This window comes from Piliocolobus tephrosceles, chromosome 7 (assembly GCF_002776525.5).
Source record: "Piliocolobus tephrosceles isolate RC106 chromosome 7, ASM277652v3, whole genome shotgun sequence".
Taxonomy (NCBI): Eukaryota; Metazoa; Chordata; class Mammalia; order Primates; family Cercopithecidae; genus Piliocolobus; species Piliocolobus tephrosceles.
The window spans coordinates 122,992,944-123,007,863 of record NC_045440.1 but is presented as its reverse complement, the minus strand read 5'-3'; the positions used below and the strand labels follow the sequence as shown (position 1 = coordinate 123,007,863).

General features: G+C 39.1%; 1 protein-coding gene across 1 annotated transcript in view; it reads left to right on the top strand.

The window, feature by feature from the left end:
* Positions 1-14,071, top strand: part of ENPP2 (ectonucleotide pyrophosphatase/phosphodiesterase 2) — an 82,522-nt gene extending 68,451 nt beyond the window's left edge. Inside the window, exons 20-25 of the mRNA XM_023224775.1 lie at positions 305-441; positions 2,096-2,231; positions 3,217-3,294; positions 6,520-6,652; positions 8,462-8,618; positions 13,468-14,071. Of these exons, the coding sequence (XP_023080543.1) occupies positions 305-441; positions 2,096-2,231; positions 3,217-3,294; positions 6,520-6,652; positions 8,462-8,618; positions 13,468-13,638 (812 nt within the window). The 3' untranslated portion in view covers positions 13,639-14,071. The remainder of the gene's footprint in view (positions 1-304; positions 442-2,095; positions 2,232-3,216; positions 3,295-6,519; positions 6,653-8,461; positions 8,619-13,467) is intronic.
* The last annotated feature ends 849 nt before the right edge of the window (positions 14,072-14,920 follow it).

Genomic DNA, 14,920 nt, shown 5'->3' with positions numbered 1-14,920 from the left:
TAATGTTTCCTTTCTGTTCAAATTGTAAATTTGAACTAAAATTTAGTCCAACTAAAAAAAGCATTATGTAAATACAGCATTTACATTGTGGTTTTGATAACTGTAAGGCTTGACCCATGCTTAGGTGATCAGATAAACCACAAAAATGTTAGGAAAACTAACTTGATTAAATTAAGGAGAAGGTGCTATATTATTAATAAGTAAGCCAGCACATTTTAGGGAACTTGACTCTTCCAGTATTTCTTTAACATTTGATGTAAAATTTAATACACATCTAACACAGTTTATTTTTTTTCTTTCTTAGAGAGACACCTCCTCTACGGGCGGCCTGCAGTGCTTTATCGGACTAGATATGATATCTTATATCACACTGACTTTGAAAGTGGTTATAGTGAAATATTCCTAATGCCACTCTGGACATCATATACTGTTTCCAAACAGGTCGTTGAGAACATTGGATTTTATATTCTGTATTTTATTACATTCCTCACGTTAATACAATGATTCCTTGCTTAACAGAATTTTGTCTTAGAAAATATTTTATTTTTTCTTAATGAGAGAAATCCTATGTTGGATTTATTGTAAGATATTTTGAATTAGTCTTTATTCCATGTTCCGGTAATTCCATGGGAATATGTTAAACATTGAAGGGAGATCACTAATTCTTTTATTTTTTCTTACTCTGCCTAAGTCATTGCCCAATAGTTACGGAAACCGCCAAGGTTTGTTTATTTATTTTAATAGATCTTATTTTTTAAGAGCATTTTTTATTTCCCAGCAAGATTGAGTGGAAAGTGCAGAGTTCCCACATACCCACCCACCCCCCTCCAACCTCCCCTACTATCATCCGCATCTGGTTTTTTTTTTTTTTTTAATTTTTTGAGACTGGCTCTTGCTATGTCTCCCAGGCTGGAGTGCAGTGGCAGGATCTTAGCTCACTGCAACCTCCGCCTCCTGGGTTCAAGCGATTCTCCTGTCTCAGTCTCCCAAGTAGCTGGAATTACAGATGCACACCACCACACCTGGCTAATTTTTGTATTTTTAGTAGAGATGGGGTTTTGCCATGTTGGTCAGGCTGGTCTCAAACTCCTGACCTCAGGTGATCTGTCTACCTTGGCCTCTCAAAGTGCTGGGACAGTGCAATAGTCTTTTTAGAGTGCTGAAAGAAAAAGCTATAAAAACAGAATTCTAGACCATCAAGATTTTTTTTGGAGACAATCTCGCTCTGTGACCCAGGCTGGAGTGCAACGGTTTGATCTTGGCTCATTGCAACCTCTGCCTCCAAGGTGCAAGCACTTGTCCTGCCTCAGCCTCCTGCGTAGCTGGGATTACAGGTGTGTGCCACCACGCCTGGCTATTTTTTGTATTTTTTAGTAGAGACAAGGTTTCACCATGTTGGCCAGGCTGGTCTTGAACTTCTGCCCTCAGGTGATCCTCCCACCTCAGCCTCCCAAAGTGCTGGGATTATAGGCGTGAGCCACCACGCTTGGCCCTGGTTTGTTTTTTAATAAAAGTTTTATGTTGGGGGTTTCAATTTTGATGAAGATGAGATAAATAGGTATATATCAGGAATTAGAAAATGTTGCTTGGCAGTTGAGGCATATTTTACATTTTTTAATACAAAGGAGGAGAACACTTCTACTGCCCCAAACACAATTTGTTGTTTATTTGTACTGTGTACACATATGTATGTTTTTGTACATTCTACACACACACAAATACATACAGATACACAGTCTATTTAGAGGAGATATATCTATATTGTTTCTAAGAGTGTTATTTTATAAGTTATCTTCGATGAGATTCTATTTATTATTTCAACAGTGGGATTTCTGCTTTATGTTCTGCTTTCTATATTGTTTTACTTAAGACTTTGATAAAGAGAGTTCTGTTGATTAAAAAAAGTTTGAAAATTTGTGACTTACTGTACTTAAAACTAAGGACTTTTAAAAAGAAGTCAGACTATCAAATATAAAAAATTTAAAAAGGAGTCAGACTATCAGAATACAAGCTATAGGAGAAGCCAGAGGGGTTTTGATTTCGGCTGTTCGTAACAGAGCCATGGCATTGCTGAGGGCCTCTGACTCCCGTGCAGGCTGAGGTTTCCGGCATTCCTGACCATCTGACCAGTTGTGTCCGGCCTGATGTCCGTATTTCTCCAAGTTTCAGTCAGAACTGTTTGGCCTACAAAAATGACAAGCAGATGTCCTATGGATTCCTCTTTCCTCCTTGTAAGTTACAGAGTATCAAGATCTGATGCCTTTAGAGGGATGTCACATTGTGCAATCTTGGTATTTAGAATTTCTGTGGCTTGGGTTTTCTTCAAGAGAGGGTGCTCAAAAGATTATATAAATGAACTTTTATGGGATCCTTCCAAAATCAGCCGAAAAGTGACTCGCTTTCAAAAAATCTAATTCTCCAGGGCAATTCTAATGTGCAAGAGAATCTTCTGTGTCCCGCCTTACATTATTAAGTGAGAATCTGAAAAGGAAACAGTGAATCATTAAGACACCAGTCCTTTATGTAATACTATAGAGGGGATCTCTTAAGATTACCTGAGACCGGGCATGAGCCACCACTGAAATCCCAACGTAATCCCAGCACTTTGGGAGGCCGAGGTGGGAGGATTGCTTGAGTCCAGGAGTCCGAGATGAGCCTGGACAACATAGCAAGATCTTGTCTCTACAAAAAATTTAAAAATTAGCTGAGCTGGTGGCACACGCCAGTAGTCCCTGATACTGTGGAGGTTGAGGTGGGAGGATCCCTTAAATCTGGGAGATTGAGGCTACAGTGAGCTGTGATCAGGTCACTGCACTTCACCCTGGGTGAAAGAGCAAGATTCCATATTAAAAAAAAAAAAAAAATCTGAAGCCCTTAAACCATCTCTCATTACCTTGATGATTTTTTTTTAAGTCTAAATGGCACTGATGAAATCAAGGAGTTATTTTACGTAATGTTGGTAGACTCAAGAAGTAGATAGTAAGAAAAAAACATTGTAAATGGCTTTTGGGAGAGAGCTATTGAGTGAAGAAGAGACTGAGTGGGAGGGGAGTAAGGAGATGTTGTATAAAGCAGTTAGGAGTAGGAATAAAAGAGTAGATTCATTTCTTCATGTTGTTTGGACCATTTAAGAAAATTATCGCCCCTTCCCCCCCCTTTTTTAACTGATGTAGATTTTGGTAAGCAATGTATACTATTTGTTTTCTTAATGTTTAGATCTGAGCTCTTCACCTGAGGCTAAATATGATGCATTCCTTGTAACCAATATGGTTCCAATGTATCCTGCTTTCAAACGTAAGTCCAATATTCACCTAATACACTGCTATTTATGAAAATAAATATTTCTAAATTTACCCCATACCTTTTCTACCTCTGTTAATTTTAATAAGAATACTTTTCATGTGTTTAACCTTTATAATTTTTGAGGACCTTTCATGTAAACTTTCTACTGTTGATCCAAAATTTGAATCTGTGAAGAAGGTTGGCTGGTAGTTTATCCCTGGTTTATAATTAAGAAATTGATATCACAGAAAGTGACCACAGGTCATGCATGGTAGAAACTGAACTAACTCAAGTTTGTGTTTGTCTTCTCATCTGGTTGTTATTTTTATTTCAATGCTTATTATTTTAATTGTTAAAAAGGATCTTCACTATATTCTGAAGGCCACTTGATATTTAACAGCATCTATATTTATTTGTGAGCATTACAGTAAAAGCCAGTAGCACCTCTTCCTCTTGGGGTGATGACACATTCTGAATGTTGGCCCTGAAACCCAGCAAGAGCCGAAAGGGTCTTCTGAATCATCAGTGTTTATTTCAGATGATTTTAGTCCTGTACCAATTATTTTATTTGAACATTTGTAATTTCTTTGTACCTGACATAAATATTTCCTGATGCTACTGAAGTCAAGAATTGTATAGGCACAATGAGCTCGGGCCCAAAAAACCAAGTTCCTGGAGTGTGACCACAGGCTGTGTGATCATAGAAATGTCATTAAACCTCTCATTTGTAAAATTAAGAGAGATAATTGCATGACCTCTAAGATTTATATGGATTTCTGACTTAATAATCCAATGGCAAAAGCACTGCATTTTTTGTTTCTGTTAAATATTCATCAGTGTCTCCATCCATCATCCATCCATCCATCCATCCACCCACCCACCCATCCACCCATCCTTTTATCTATCCATGTGTTCAAAGATAGAGTAAGCATTATGAAGTAGCTTTTACCACCTTTCAGTACATTTGCAGTGAACGGAACTTACATCGTTGTGGGAAAGGTAGGACAAGGAAGCACCTCTATGTGCTTCCACTTGATGGAGGAGGTTCAGGCTGTGTTACAGATCTCTCCGGGCTAAAAGGGAGTCTCAAAATAGGAATGGGTGATTGCGGAGTATCAGCTACAGCGGCGGGCCTCCACAGCTGAACATTGGTGAAAAGGGCCACACGGTTTAGAGAAGAAAATGTTTATTTGATGTCCTAGTGAGTAAATGAAGGTTTATTCAAAGATAGAATTTATTGCTTATGAGTGAAAAATTAAAGTATGCTTTTAAAAGGTTTCTTGGTTTATTCTCAGACCCAATTGAGAAGCATTTCAGAAACTCACAGTTACATTTATCACAATATTACACAGAATGCAACTTCATTTAATTTCCGCAAATCAGGGTTCCCTGGATTTCTTTATTCTTTACTGATGTGTTTTTTTGACCAAATGGAAATGGTAATCAAGGCAACACACGGTACCACCTGAGGCTGGTGTGGAAAAGGCCTTTCACAGAGAGCTTGCTGTTCTTCACGAGGGGGTTGGTTTTTTCACATGCCACATTTCTGCGGGCCTGGACTTTTGACTGTTCTCATTGTTGTTTCTTTCCTTCTCTCCCTCTCCATTTTTTCTTAATGCTTAAGTTAACATTGGAAGTAACCTTTCTCACTGTCTGGCTTCTTTCTCGACTGCAAATAATTATCTAAGGTATTTTGGCTCTTGTGGGCTGCTCTGCCTTTCAGAGTTTCAGAAGGCATGAAGAGCAATTGAATCACTATAAGAAGGATGGCCAGGTGCTTTTTAATAAGGGGAGGGAAGAGGGGTTAACAGCCAGAAGCTTATGACACCCATGTTGAAGACAGCATGGCGAATTTGATCTAATATTTCAGAACCAACCCATTGCTTGCCTGTCCTGTCTTCTTCTGTTATTCTCTTGTTTTTCTCCGTTTCCATTCTGCCCCTCTTGTTGGCCATTATGGAAATTAGAGGCAGAGGGGACGAGGCAGTTCTCTGCAGGGGATGACAGTGAAAGTGAGAAATGAATTATAGAGGAGAAAGCAGACATGCACAGATCAGGTAATGTTTTTCAGACAAAGGAGAGAGCAAGTGCAAAAGCTTAGCCTGAAATGAGTTTGGCAAAGTTAGGGGACAGGAAGAAAGCTTTGTGCGTGATAGGGAAAGGGGTAGGAAGTAGAGTCACAGAGGTAGGCAAAGACCATGGTGGGGAGTTGGGATTTCATTCTAATTACAATGAAAAATAATCTGGAGTGTTGGATATGGGTGGGGTGTGTGTGTGTGTGTTTGTGTGTGCATGTGCAAGAGAAAGAGACGATCTGACTTATGAAAGGATCCATCCGTCTACTATATGGGGGAATGGGCTACAACGTACAAGGGAAGTAAGTGTTTCACAGGGAGCCCAGGGAGTAGTCTTTTGTGGTGTGATAGTTCACTTCAGAGAGGATGGTAAGTTAGACCAGGATAGGGCAGAGAAAAGATGAGAGGTGGTCAGATTTGGGATAATTGGGATGTACTTTGGTGACAGCACTGGCAGGAATTGTTCACATGTGTCTATAGCAAGGAGAGAAAGCAAGGATGACTCTTAGGCTTTTGGCCCAAACAGCTGGGTGAGTGCCAGAGCCATTGATTATAATGGAGAAGGCGAGGGTTGGGGCAGGATTAGGAAGGAACATTAAGAATTCTGTTTGGATAATATTTTGTTTGACATGAATATTAGGTATTCCAGTGCATTAGGAGGTAGGTGGTTGGATAACATGTCTGGAGCTCCAGGAAAGGTCAGGGGTAAAGCTTAAACCTGGAAACTAGCATATTGATGAGATACGAAGGACGAGAAGACAGAGTAAGGCCTTATTTTCACTACTCTGAAATACCTTGCTTCCTCTTTTGCACATTCTGTTCCCTCTGCCTGGCATATTCTGCCTGGGAAACACCACCTACTTATTCATGCTTCAGATCTCAGGTTAGGAGCCTCTTCATCTGGGAATCCTTTCTTGACTTTCGGACTAGGTTAAACTCTCCTACCATTGTTTCATAGCTCTGCATTGTTCCCTTTGCTGGTTTGTAAATGACACACACACTGGTAATGACATAAAATGGATTTGTCTCATGAATCACGACAGCTCTCTTGTCTCTTGGCTCGTGACATTTGGCTCGTAGTCTGCATCCTAGAGAGAATTTGGCCAGAATAAGGAGTTTTCTTCATGAAGAATTGATTTTTGGATTTTTTGTCTTTGCACAGGGGTCTGGAATTATTTCCAAAGGGTATTGGTGAAGAAATATGCTTCCGAAAGAAATGGAGTTAACATGATAAGTGGGCCAATCTTTGACTATGACTATGATGGCTTACATGACACAGAGGACAAAATAAAACAGTAAGCCTTTCATTTCTACTCAGTGTGTGAGTCTTAAGTCCCAAGATCTCACTCAAGAAGTTTTTCAAATATTCATGTACTGGAGAAGAGATGACACCCTTTCAATTTTTTGAATTTTTCAATTCTTTTTTTTTTTTTTTTTTTTGAGATGGTGTCTTGCTCTGTTGCCCAGGCTGGATTGCAGTGGTGTGATCTTGGCTCACTGCAACCTCTGCCTCCTGGGTTCAAGTGATTCTCCTGCTTCAGCCTCCTGAGTAACTGGGATTACAGGCATGTGCCACCACATCCAGCTAGTTTTTGCATTTTTAGCAGAGACAAAGTTTCACCATGTTGGCCAGGCTGTTCTTAAACTCCTGACCTCAAGTGATCTACCCGCCTCGGCCTCCCCAAGTTCTGGGATTACAGGCGTGAACCACAGCGCCTAGTCTGAATTTTTCAATTCTTTTGATTAAATGGGCATTGCTGGTTGGAATGGAATTTTGGGTTTTGTGGTAAATAAATGTACTTTTTTGTTCTATGAAAAAAATGTATCAAAGGATTTAATTTTATTGAGTCATTTCTTCCACAGCTCTTCAATGGGAAGATGACCATTCCCACTTGTCTTCATTATTTGGGTGGGACTTAAGAATTCCTTAGATTTTCTGAGTCAGTACCTCTCAGTAGGAAAGTGTGTATGGACTTGGATTGAATCTGGTTGTCTCTGTCTCTTTGGTGCTGTTGGGCATATAAAAGCCATTCTCTGTGCTCATAAGGGACCCCACAGTCTAGTGGAGAAGGCAAGATTTAGAGTGATTGGGGTGTATTTTCGTTGTATAAAATTAAATAACAACACTCTGAATTTGTCAACAAATTAAATAACAACACTCTGAATTTGTCAACAAATTTGTTGACAAATTCAGAGTGTTGTTATTTAATTTTATACAAGCATGAAACAATCAGAGAGCAGTCCAGAATATAAGAGAGGGTTTAACTGTGATTTAGAGATAATTACAGAATAAATTGCTATTTTATAAATACAGATAAATAAGATAGACATTATGTTACTTCTTTTCCAGTCATTCTGAAGAGAAATTTTGTGTAAATTGCACATTTATTTTATTGCTGATCATTATTAGCCAAAATTAGTAGTTCAATCATAATTTTAATATTTGAAAAATGAATAAAATTAAGATAATAGAAAACCAGGCAAGGAATTATGAATTTCTATAGTGATCTGTACTGGAAAAAACTTTTTATACCTCTAGGTCCATCATTAGCACTCAGTCCTTAGTACTTCCTTTGGTAAATGAGTTCCTTGTATCAAGTTCTGCATTTCATTGTAGCTTGAAAGGGTCATTATTCTCCTAGCTCTAATGTCTCTTGCCTCTGGTCCATTTTATACAACTCTAGGAAAGTTATCTTCCTGAAACATGGATCTAATAATTAATGACACTCCCTAGCACAAAACATTACTACCACATCCCGGCACTCAGAACCCACCATAAGTTGGCTTTTATTGACTCTTCCAGCCTTTAATTTCTACCGCATTGGTCTATTCACCATTACCTGTTTCCAATTCTTCGATCAAGCCATTTTCTTTGCCTAGAATATCTTTCTTACTCTGCCAGGTTGAGGAGTGAGGGGATTCCAGACAAAGAAAACATGATCTTCTAAGACATAGAAGTGGGCTAGTGCTTAGAAGTGAAAAATGATTCAATTGAATAGGGATTAATTTTAGTGACTTAGGCAATATTCATTGGTCACCATTTAAAAAAGGAAGCTTCAACATCAACTCATCAACTGTGACTTCGTTTTACCTTCCTGTTTCAGGTACGTGGAAGGCAGTTCCATTCCTGTTCCAACTCACTACTACAGCATCATCACCAGCTGTCTGGATTTCACTCAGCCTGCTGACAAGTGTGACGGCCCTCTCTCTGTGTCCTCCTTCATCCTGCCCCACCGGCCTGACAACGAGGAGAGCTGCAATGTGAGTTTACAGAGAGAGTCCTTTAGGATTTGCTTCCATAGTTCACCTTCATTTCTTACTTTGTATTTCCATCATTGAACTAGAACATACTTGTTATAAAGCATTCACCCTAAACAGAAAAAGAAAGGAACCAAACAGAATTTTGCTTAACACGTAGGAATTTTGCCTTCTAATGGCTTTTTATTTTTCAATGTGTGTGTGCATTTAACATAATTCTATCAATGTGTACGATTTTGAGAAATAGAAATAAGTGTCCAAATGTTTTTCATTTTGTAAAAGAAAGTGGAGAATGACAACATTTTATTTAAAAAGTCGAAGCTAGCAAAATTTTGATAATTGTTGAAACTTGGTAAGAGGTCATGAAACTTTATTATATTATTTCACTTTTCTGAATGTTTGGACATTTGCATATTGATTTTTTTTTTTTTTTTTTTTTTTTTTTTTAGCTCTGTCACCCAGGCTGGAGTGCAGTGGTTCAATCTTGGCTCACTGCAACCTTCACCTCCTGGGTTCAAGTGATTCTCCTGCCTCAGCCTCCCGAGTAGCTGGGATTATAGGCAGGCACCACCATGCCCAGCTAATTTTTGTATTTTTAGTAGAGATGGGGTTTCACCATGTTGGCCAGGCTGGCCTCAAACTCCCGACCTCAGGTGATCCACCCACCTTGGCTTCTCAAAGTGCTGGTATTACAGGCATGAGACACTGTGCCCGGCCTATAATGAAAACTTTTTAATACACACACACACACACACACACACACACACACACACACAGCAAGAGCAAGCAAGAAAGAAATCTATACCTTATCAATCAGGTTTGCTACTAATTATGATGGAGGTGTAACAGTCATGCTTTTCTCAAATAGCACAGACGACTCCTGATTCACTCATCCTATGGGGAGACAGCTGGGATGCAGGACGGCATCATGAAAACACTAGGGAGGAAGACGGGAGCCATGCTATATGCTTCTGGCTCTGTACTAACTTGGCACTGAGGGACAAATAGAAAAATCTTCAGGTCCTTTTAATCTGATGGAAAGTCGGTGCTCAAAGGTTGATTTTAGAAGTAATAGTCTGTGCTTTTATTTCACTTGATAGAAGGAGTAGAGATGTAATCTACAGAAGATAATCTTTAGTCACAAGTACTACTCAAATTCCTAAGTTGTATAAGGTACTCTAGGAGAAACAAGAGTGTTAGACAGAGTCACTATTCCTAGGCAGCCCACAGAGTGGGTCAACAAATAAAACATGTATGGAAATTGCAACACTGAAAGGTAAGGAGCCATAAGCTTTAATGGAGATGATCAGCTTTGTGGGCAAGATATTTTTGATCTGTGACTTCAATTATGGGTGATGATTGAGGCTATGAATGTAGAAGAAAATAAGAAAGTTTAAATATATCCCAGAAAGTGAATTAAGTTTTGCCTGAATATTAGAAACAAGGGCAAATAGTGGGAGAAAAGATTTTAAAAATTGATTGGATTCAAATTTTAAAAAAGTAGTAGTAGTAATAGTAACAACAGTAGTCATGATAGTAGGAGCAGTAGTAGTAGTTGTTATCATTTATTGAGTACATGTTGCCATCCAATTCTGTGCAGGTCCTCTCTATATATTCTTTCTAGTCATATAATCATAAAATCACAGTATGAGGCAAGTATGTATATATATGATCTCTCCCCTGCCTTTTTGTTAACTGTTGAGAAATTTATAGCTACTAAGGGGAAAGTATGTTTGGTTACCTGGTTAGTCAGCAGAAGAGCAGAGCTTTAGATTTAAGGCCTCTGACTCCAAGAGCCCATCCTCTTTCCAATTTATCAGATTTCCAAAGTAGAACCTTGGGACTTTAGGAATTTTTTCTTACTCTTCAGGCATTAGGTACCCAAGGAAAATGTTTAGTTGGAAGAGCAACATTTTAGGCTCTGCTTTAGGAAGATAAATTTGAAATGGAGGAGGCCAAACATGGTGCTCAAAGGGCTTTGGCAAAATTCACAGGAGTGAGGCAAGAGAGAACTTGAACTGGGGTTGTGGTCTTGGAGATCTAAAAGGAAGGATGGAAGACAACAATATTATACTTGAAGGATCCATAGGGTTTTATAAATGATGGCATGGGTGGTAGAGAAATGTAGAAACTGCAAGTGAGAGACAAGCTGTTATCAACTTACTGGCTTGACCCTCTCAATTTTGGTTGTTTACAACCACAAGAGCCCCAGGTGGATGTAGTGCCTCTGTATAACATGGTCTACATTCTCTGAGCTTCAATTTTATCAGAAACTTGTGGGGAGGTGAAATTCTTGCAAAACATTAGACAGTTGTATTATGGGGTAAAAATAAAAATGGCCATACAGTTCTGAGATGAAAAGACTACCAAGTTATTTCACATGTATAGTAGGCCATTTAAGGTGTACCTAGATTCCTGGGGAATACATGTTCAAGTTCGGTCATTAGAGGAATTTGGTGATGGGGAGTTTTAAAAATACTGCTCTAAACTCAGTGCAAAGAATGTTCTATAATTGATCTAAATTTTATGCCTGAAAAATCAAATCCACTGAAGTCCTCACAGATTTTCCTCTCCCTACTGGTTCCTGACTCTGCACAGAGTTTGGAGGCATTTCTTGTAGAGTTCACAGCCAGCATGCTTCTCGTTGAAGGGTCACCTGTTCATGTAGAAACTGTCCTTGCTGTGAATTTTACCTTAAGACTGCTGGGACTTGAATTCAGAAACCTGGGGAGAAAGTCTGGGAGAAAAGACAGGCGAAGAATAAATGTCCATAATGAGGAAGACAGTAAGCAAGTTCATGGATTGTGCTTTTGTTTGCATTAATATTCTAAGCGATTTATTTTTAAAGTCTTTCCTGTCCTCCCTACCTTGGCATTCATGTACTTTTATTTGAATTGTCTTATTTTTGCATCTTGCAGCACAGTCTTCATCAGCAAATGCTTCTGTGGATTGCCAGCTAAGATACTTTCTTCACATGCCACATAGCTAGTATTTCCTAATGATGAATTATAGAACAGATTTCAGGGTGTGAGAACCAGAAGAGACTGCCTCTCCAATGAAATTGGCAAATCACTTCCCAAGGAAAGAAATAGCAAAAGACAGATGTTTTTGCAGAATTCTTATAATCCCAGCTAGCCATCATTTAAATTAGGAAAAACCTTTTCACCCCTGTCCACACATTCAAATGACTGCATTTACAAAGAAAAATTGGACTGACTGACCATTGAAAAATCAAACAAATGAGCTGAATATGAAAATTCTCTCAAAATACAGGCTCATGCTTGCCTTGCTTACTCTGAGGGGGTCCTGACCCATCTGGAGACCTCCTACTTCGTTAATTATAGGGTCACACTGAGGACTGGTCAGTACCATTGTGGGTAGAGTTATATTTAGGTCTTTCCTTTCCTGTGAATGGCAGAGATCTTGGTTAGGCTGGGTTAGGAGGGTGGGACATGAAGGTTAAAATTCTTACCTCCCCAGCCTGCAAAGCAATTTCTTCCCCTTTCTTCATTTTGCCTGAGATGGCCAGGCATCAGTTTCCTGAACCAACACCCTCCCGGAACATATTTAGTACTGGCACAAGCTGCTGCAGTTCCCTGTCCAGGTCTGTGTGGGTTGGAGCTTTCCGAGAAAGCCCATTGCAGGTTCTTGGGCTTTGGTGGATCGTTCATTGAGACCACTAGTGGTAAAGAGTTGGATGAGGGCATGTCTGAATATTCCCAGACCTGGGACATGCAGCCACCCTTCAACTTGTAGAAGGGCTCTTGGAAGCCATTGCAATTCCAGAGGCATTTGTGAATGGAATTACTTGCAAAGGCCCTCCTGCTCAATGTCTGCTAATGAAAGTAGACACTGCTCCATATTCACAGGGCTCTCAGATCTCATTCTTTCCCTTAACTTCCCACAATAACGAAAGAAGCTATTTTTGAGATGCAAAGAACTGCTTCCCCTGAATTACCTTTTAGTTTCAAGTTAGACATGAAATAAGTTGTTTGATGTAGGACGTGTGAATGTCTTTCATCTGAAACTTGTGTCAGTGGGGCAGTTTTTGGCAAGCAGCTAGGACAGAGATTCACTTCCTTTCTTCCATGTTTCCTTGGTTTACCTTTCAGCCCCCCTTCTTCCTTCCTCTGCTGCCTACCTCCCAGGGAGCTGCAGAAGTAAGCATTATTATCCTTGTGAACCAAGGAAGAAACTGAGGTCTCAGGAAGTCAAGTAACTTGACCAAGGTCTCATAGCCAAAAAATAGTACAGCCTCATTTCCAAGTCTGGCCCCTTGGGCCCCAAAGTGCCAGATGTATCAGCTGAGCGGCTTCGAGTTGACCTCATTTTTCAAATAGCAATTTACGCATTCTAGTAGATGATGTAGTTGATACAGCAGTTTCTTTTGAAAAACTAGGAATGCACACACATAATTTTGTGCATTAGGCTTAAGTTCTTCACTTTCCTTGGGAAGCAGAAGTGTATTCCAAATTACTTGTACTCTGTGCTCAATATTGCAATTTGACAGCTTGGAAAAGAAACAAATTACGGAATTCTCTAGGGCCTTTGGTTTTCCTAATTTTGATTTATGTTCTGAGAACCTATTGAGTCAAATGCCCTCTGACACCACATGTCTCGTTTATTTGGTACAGTTAATTGCTGGTGAAAATGTTTGCAGCCAAGGGCAGGTATTTGTGGCACATTACCAATAGGAATGCGGTAGAGTGGCAGGGAGGCCAGAAAGGATCAACATGCATTGGCTCTGTGTGCAAGAGTGCACAGAGGTCATTTGTGACTTGGAGTAAACTGACCATTTGGGGAAACTCCTCTGGAAAATTCTGATTCTGATTTTCTTCTGTTTCCATTGCAGAGCTCAGAGGATGAGTCGAAATGGGTAGAAGAACTCATGAAGATGCACACAGCTCGGGTGCGGGACATTGAACATCTCACCAGCCTGGACTTCTTCCGAAAGACCAGCCGCAGCTACCCAGAAATCCTGACACTCAAGACATACCTGCATACATATGAGAGTGAGATTTAACTTTCTGAGCATCTGCAGTACAGTCTTATCAACTGGTTGTATATTTTTATATTGTTTTTGTATTTATTAATTTGAAACCAGAACATTAAAAATGTTAGTATTTTAATCCTGTACCAAATCTGACATATTATGCCTGAATGACTCCACTGTTTTTCTCTAATGCTTGATTTAGGTAGCCTTGTGTTCTGAGTAGAGCTTGTAATAAATACTGCAGCTTGAGTTTTTAGTGGAAGCTTCTAAAGGGTGCTGCAGATTTGATATTTGCATTGAGGAAATATTAATTTTCCAATGCACAGTTGCCACATTTAGTCCTGTACTGTATGGAAACACTGATTTTGTAAAGTTGCCTTCATTTGCTGTTAACTGTTAACTGTGACAGATATATTTAAGCCTTATAAACCAATCTTAAACATAATAAATCACACATTCAGTTTTTTCTGGTTTTATTTGGCTTTTATTTCACTTATAAATTAGAGGGTTTGCATCTTTCTCAGCAAACTATCGCAAGGACAGAAAACCAAACACCGCATGTTCTCACTCATAGGTGGAAATTGAACAATGAGATCACTTGGACACAGGAAGGGGAACATCACACACCGGGGCCTATTATGGGGAGCGGGGAGGCGGGAGGGATAGCATTAGGAGATATACCTAATGTAAATGACGAGTTAATGGGTGCAGCACACCAGCATGGCACATGTATACATATGTAACAAACCTGCACATTGTGCACATGTACCCTAGAACTTAAAGTATAATAATAATAACAAAAAAAAAAGAAACAAACAAACAAACAAAATACAAGTTAAAAAGGAAAAATAAATAAATAAATTAGAGGATTTGTTTCAGGTGTGTTCATGTGTATAAGGAACACATTTCTTGTACTAGGCCCTTCTCCTAGTTGCTTATATGACATTTAACCACAGTGGCCTGGATAAGATGGTTTAGGTACGTATCTATAGGAAATCAGAAGGGCAGAGGGAAAGAGGAATTAGAAGCAATTCTGAATACAGTCTCTCAGTGTATATCTTTTAAAAGTATTTTGAAATTTGGAAAAATATTTTGAAGTTTTGACCAAGTTGGTCCAAAACTGTAAGTATTAGATTCAACTTAAACTGCATTGAACATATATTCTGTATAAGGTATTGACCTAAGCACCCTGGAGGATATAAAGAAAAATAAGACAGTGGAATGAGATATGGATATAAACATGTAATTAGCCAATCCACGTAGAGAATAACAATGCCAAGTAAAAAGTATTAATAACAACACAATAGGACAG